Raw genomic sequence first — 5,701 nt, forward strand, 5'->3', positions numbered from 1 at the left:
GCCTGTAGTCCCAGCTACTTGGGAGGCTGAGGCAGGAGGATCACTTGAGCCCAGGAGTTTGAGGTTGCTGTGAGCTAGGCTAACACCACGGCACTCACTCTAGCCAGGGCAACAGAGTGAGACTCTGTCTCAAAAAAAAAAGACTTCGTTGTACCCCTGGCATCAGGACACACCAATTCCTTGTTCACCAAATCAGAAAAATATGACTGCTCTTCCACTCCCTATAAAATGCAGACCCACACTTGACAGGTCACTCAATCCTGCCATGGGGTCCAGAGAGAGGAAAGCATTCAGAGGGAGGGGCCCAAATCTAGCCATTGCCACAGGGAAGTGACCCTTTGTAACCCCTGGGATGTGACTTCCTCTCTCTAAGACTCAGTTTGCCCATTTGTAAAATAGGGTTAATAATAGGTCCTGGCCAGGCGTGGTGGCTCACGCCTGTAATCCCAACACTTTGGGAGGCCCAAGCAGGAGGGTTGCTTGAGCCCAGGAGTTGGACACCAGGCTGGGCACCAGAACAAGACCCAGTCTCTACAAAAAAAAAAAAGAAAATTTGCTGGGGATGGTGGTGCACGCCTGTAGTACCAGCTACTCAGCAGGCTGAGGCTGGAGGCTCCCTTGAGCACAGCAGTTGGAGGTTGCAGTGAGCTATGATTGCGCCACTGTACTCTAGCTGGGGCAACAGAGCAAGACCCTGTCCTCAAAAAATGATAATGATAATAATAATAATAGGTCCTACCTGTCCTCTGGCTTATTTCTCTCCATCTAACATATTGTGTGTTTTGCTTTCTTATATTAGTTGCCTTTTCTTAGTGAATGTCTGTATCCTAAGGGCAGGGATTCTTGTCTTTATTGTCCCTTGCTGGCTGCCCATAATAGATAATCAATGATTATCTATCAATTATCTATCAATAATCAATTCATGCTGACTGAATGAAGCAAAGGGTGTAGACAAGTGGCCATACCTGGGAAGTCCATTCTCGGCTGTTATACCACCTGGGCTGGGCACCCAGTAGGAACTCTGGGAAGGTTATGGCCTGTTGGGGGAGGGGACAGGACATCTGCTCCACCCAGTCCGTCTGTCTTTACCTTTACAGGAGACCAGCCGCTCACTGGAGCCTACTCAGTGACCCTGGATGGACGAGGGCCCTCGAGGGTCATTTCCAAACACGACCTGGGCCACTTCATGCTGCGCTGCCTCACCACTGCTGAGTACGATGGCCACAGCACCTACCCGTCCCACCAGTACGACGACTAGGACTCTGGCCCCATCTAGGAGAATGGCATGTGGGAAATGAGGAAAAGAGGAAGGGAGCAATAAATTTTGAGCCAAGAGCTTCAAATTGTTCTAGAAGACCTGACTCTGATTCTTCCTCTCTCTGCCTTTGTCTGAGTATTTCAGTGTCTCCCTCCGCCTGCCTGTGTGTCACATTTTTCGGGTATTCAATCATTTATTTGTTCAGTAAGTTTACTGAGTCCTTCTCCTGTGTCCAGCCCTGTGCTAAGGACCCAGTGGTGACTTTGGGGACCCAGTGGTGGCCAAGATAGCCATGAGCCCCGCTTCCATGTACCTCACAGTCTAGTGGGAAATCTGCCCCAGCTTGAGGAGCAAAAAAAGCTGTGGCAGAGGGGATGTCCAACCTGAATCCTGGTTTGGTAAGAATAGGCCAAGAGAAGGTTCTAGGGCATGACAGTATTCCCAGCAGAAGGAACAACATGAGCAAAGGCCAGGAGCCATGCTTTCTTCCATGGCTCCTTTGAAAAACTAAAACCTATCCCCTACAGCTAATAATACTTCTACTCTGTGGCGAGGATAGTTAGAACTAAGAGGCTGGTCCATGGAAGCTAAATTGTGTTGTAAAACCTTTGAGCTTTATTCTGAGGTTTTACGCAAGGAGTGGAGTATGTGGGGGTGGGGGACAGTTGGGGTTGTGCTTTATAAAGCTTCCCTTGCCTACCATTTGAAGGTGGGGCTGAGAGCCGGGGGAGTTGGACCAAGGAAGGGGCTTTGAAGGGGGGAGGAGAGAGTGGGTGGCAGGAGCACTCAGGAGCCTGAGCGGACAGTCCCTGTGCGAGGGGAGGGAGGCATCCAGGAAGCGGAGCAGGGTATGGGCTGTAACCTGGGGACAGAGTGACAGTAGGGCTTTCCTGAGATGGGCATCCTGGAGGAGGAGCAGTTTTGGGAGGGGGGAGGGGAAGCATTGCCCCTTCCTAATCATGTCCCTCTGGAATCTACTGTCTCCTTCCTTTGTTCCCAGGGACACTTTCCCCAAGTCTGGGTGAGCCACTCTTCTCTCCCTACCTCCACCCCTCCCAACCCACCCACCCATCCTCCTGCCCACTTGTATCCCCTGAGAAATCCTTTCCAGTCCTACATTGCGAACAGCAGGGCGACTTGGTAGACAAACTCCAACCGGCAAGAACTGGCCTGAGGAGCCTTAAACCTCCCTTCCCTGAGGTGGCCTGGAGAAAACTGCCTTCCTCTCTCTCCCCTTAGGAAAACTCGGCTTTCAGAGGACACCAGCAGTGTTTTATTTCGGCCCTCTCGATTTCTCTTTCTTGGACGCTGCTTGCTGAGCATTTAACAGACTCTCACTGGGCGCCTGCTCAGTGCCCAGCCCAGTGCTGGGTAACGCTGCGGGTAAGCGGCGGGTGACAGACATAACCTTGGGTCCTCTGGGAGCCCACAGTCCAGACAGTGACAGCCCAGGACTGGGATGGGGGAAGCACAGGAGGCCATGGGAGCCCGGGATGGGTCCTAACCTAACGTAGACTGTCAGGGAGGGCTTCGCAGAGGAGAACGCCTTTGGGATGAGTTCTGAGCAGAGGCAGCCAGGGAACTGAGGGTATATCTTCAGGATGAGGAAACAAGCTTAAAGATCCAGAAGCCTTTCATTCTCTCTCTTTTTTTTTCCAGCTCAGGTAGCAAAGCTGAGATCATTTTCCTTTTTGAGCACTTGCTATGTGCCTGGCATTGTTGTAGGCACTGGAGCAAGACAGGGAAGAAAATAGACACAAATCCCTCTTTTAGTGGTGGCGGTGGGCGCTTGAGGCTATTTTAGAAAAACGGAAAGTGAATTGGTGCGGCAGGATCGCAGAGAGCAAGGCGAGTGCCTAGGACAGATGGTGAAGGGCTTTGTGGCAAAGGAAGGAGTCTGGACTTTGTCCCCAGGGCGGTGGGGAACCATGAATTAGTTTCCAGCAGCCGAGGAGCCAACTTCAGAGAGGAGAGAGGGTGGGACCCGGGAGGGACTGACCAGGCGGAGAAGACTTGAGGATTAAGAAGGGGCCGCGGGGTAACGGGTCGGGGGAGCCGGAGGGCGGCAGTAGGGGAGAGGCGGGGCTGCGGTCGCCCAGGCAACACAGGCCGGGCCAAACTATTGGCTGGGCTTTCGCTGCGACATCCTGCCGCGCTCACAGCGCCGCCCTCGGATCCCCGGGGCGCGGCCTCCGCGAGTTGCAGCCCCGCCCGCCTGGAAAGCGGGGAGCAGAGGCGCAAACCAGTCCGTCTTGCTCCGCGATGGGGTCCAGGCCGGGTGTAAAGGGACCCCAGAGAGCAATGCTGACGCTCTCCGAGCGAGGGCTGTAGCTGAGTTAAAGGAAGCGGTTTTCATAGACCGGCCACCTCCACACTGAAGACACGGCCCTGCCCCCTGGCACGTCGGAATCCTTTAAATGGCCCGGGGCGCTAGAGAAGGGAGGGCGGATCGGGCGTCTCCAGGCTACCGGGGTGGCTCCGCCCAGCCAATCGGCGCCCCGCGGCGGGCAGGACTCCAGCCAATCGCAGCTCGCAGCTCGGCTCCGGGGCGGAGCTGGGTGGGCCCGAGGCCAGAAGGAGAGGCCCAGCGGAGGTGAGCGAGGCCCCAACCCAGCTTTGGTGGGTCGCAACGCTGTAGGCGTTTCGGGAGGTGGTTGTTGAGAACCTGGCGGCTGAGGTGAGTGGCCGCCTGGCTTGGGATCTACCTTGGATGGGGTAGGGGGAGGGCGAGGCGCGCCCCCAAGATTTGCGGAGGCGGGGTCTGGGCGGGAACGGGGGGCGCAGATTAATGGTGATGATAGGGTTGGGAGGGTCTGGGAACCCGAGACTTAGTTGGAGATCCAGGTTTGGAGGTGAGGTTGTTGGGGCAGGATTTTCAAGCGGAGGGAGTTTGAAGCTGGGACATGGGGTGTTTGGAGAAGTGAGAAAACCAAGGGAAGGAACTTTTGGGACAAGGAATCGGGAGATTAGACCCTACTTGGGTCTTCCAGACGGGTTGAATTAGGGGTTCTGTAGTGTTCTGGAAAAGGTGTGAAAGGTTTGGGGCTGGGATCCCGAGCATTTGGAAAAGTAAGAGAACTAGGGTCAAGGAATCTTTAACTTCAAGACGCATTGGCAGGGAGTGGGTCCTGGGAAGAGTTTAGTGTTCGCATCTTGGGATAGGATGGGGAGTTTGGAGGTGAAGTCTAGAGGCGTTTGGAAGTCGGAAGAATTGGAGAAAGTTTGGGGAGAGGTATTGAAAGTGGGATACCTAGTCTCCCGAACGGAGTGGATCGGAGAGCATTTGTCATCTTTGAGCAATGTGTTGGGGTCTGGGTCTTTGGACCCGAGGGCGCTTTGGGGGAAGAATCCGGGATCCTCAAGGGTCAGAGGGACCGGGAGAAAGCAGTTTTAGAGCCGTGGTCTGGGGTGGGGGAAGGGTATTCCGGGCGTGGAGCTCACACCCGCCGCGCCGGAGGCACTGGAGGGCGGGGCTCGACCGGCGCCCGGCAGCTGGACGTCCGGGTTCCCTTCCCCCAGCCACCCGGGTCCCTGTGCGCATGCCCCAAGGGAGGGTTGGTGCCGGGGGTGCGTGGTTCTTCCCTTTGGCGAGCAGAGCCCTCTGGGGATTGTAGTATATGCTCGACGTCAGTTCGTGTACCCGGCTGCTACTGGCCCACGTTTCCCAGAAGCCCCTGGGCCAAATTGGGGCGTTCCTGGATGCTGAATAGACACCCGGGGAGGGGGCGGGGCTTGGCGTGAGTTGAGTCCTAGTGAGTTTTCCTATGGGGCACGCTTTGGGGGAAACTGAAAGCGCAGGCAGAGGGAATGAGGAAGGCCCCTTCCCTGCTCTTGGGAGTACTCCCAGTCAGTTAAGGAAGAGGGCATTGACAGAAATATCCTACCCGTGAAAGAAGAATCTCAAAAAAGCGGTGCCCTAAATAGGGCTCCAGGTGACTGGAGTATAGTAAGCACTCAGATAAAACTATAGTGAATAAATGGCGATTAACTCTTGTTCATTAAACACTTACTGGGTGTTGGGCTCTGTGCCTATTATTCGTGGGATGTCCTTGACGAATGCAGTGAAAAGTATGTTTACAACCCCCATTTTACAGATGAGGAAACTGAGGCCCGGAGAGGTGATAGCACATCCCTTCCCAAGATCACACAGCTGAGCAGAGTACAAGGCAGAATTCAAACCCGGGATTCCCTACTTCCAGTCCAGGTCCCTGTACTCCACCCCATTCTTGTGTGTGTGACATGTTTGAAAAAATGAGTATTGTGGAAGAACAGTTTTAAGACTCAGAGGGACCTGAGTTAGGTTCTTTACTTTGCAGATGAGGAAATTGATTCTCAAGGATGTAAATTCACTATCTGAGGCCGCAACAGGCAAGTAAGTGGGATTCAAACCCAGCTGTGTTAAGTCCGTATCTTTTTTTTTCTTACCTTTTTTTTTTTTTTTTT

The 5,701-nt window shown here is 54.1% G+C and overlaps 2 protein-coding genes across 4 annotated transcripts in view; both read left to right on the forward strand.

Annotated features, from left to right (window-relative positions):
- BLVRB (biliverdin reductase B) overlaps positions 1-1,354 on the forward strand; it is a 27,884-nt gene extending 26,530 nt beyond the window's left edge. Inside the window, exon 4 of the mRNA XM_012656966.1 lies at positions 1,098-1,354. Within this exon, the coding sequence (XP_012512420.1) occupies positions 1,098-1,258 (161 nt within the window). The 3' untranslated portion in view covers positions 1,259-1,354. The remainder of the gene's footprint in view (positions 1-1,097) is intronic.
- Positions 1,355-3,787: 2,433 nt separating this feature from the next.
- SERTAD3 (SERTA domain containing 3) overlaps positions 3,788-5,701 on the forward strand; it is a 3,802-nt gene continuing 1,888 nt past the window's right edge. The window contains exon 1 of one of the 3 annotated variants that reach the window (XM_012657123.1): positions 3,788-3,935. The gene's annotated coding sequence lies outside the window, so the exon portion shown is untranslated. Of the gene's footprint in view, positions 3,936-5,362; positions 5,463-5,701 lie in introns of those variants that run through there. The other 2 variants (XM_012657125.1, XM_012657124.1) reach the window with 2 other exon arrangements.

The sequence above is a fragment of the Propithecus coquereli genome, unplaced genomic scaffold (genome assembly GCF_000956105.1).
Source record: "Propithecus coquereli isolate 6110/MARCELLA unplaced genomic scaffold, Pcoq_1.0 Scaffold53, whole genome shotgun sequence".
In the NCBI taxonomy this organism is placed as follows: domain Eukaryota; kingdom Metazoa; phylum Chordata; class Mammalia; order Primates; family Indriidae; genus Propithecus; species Propithecus coquereli.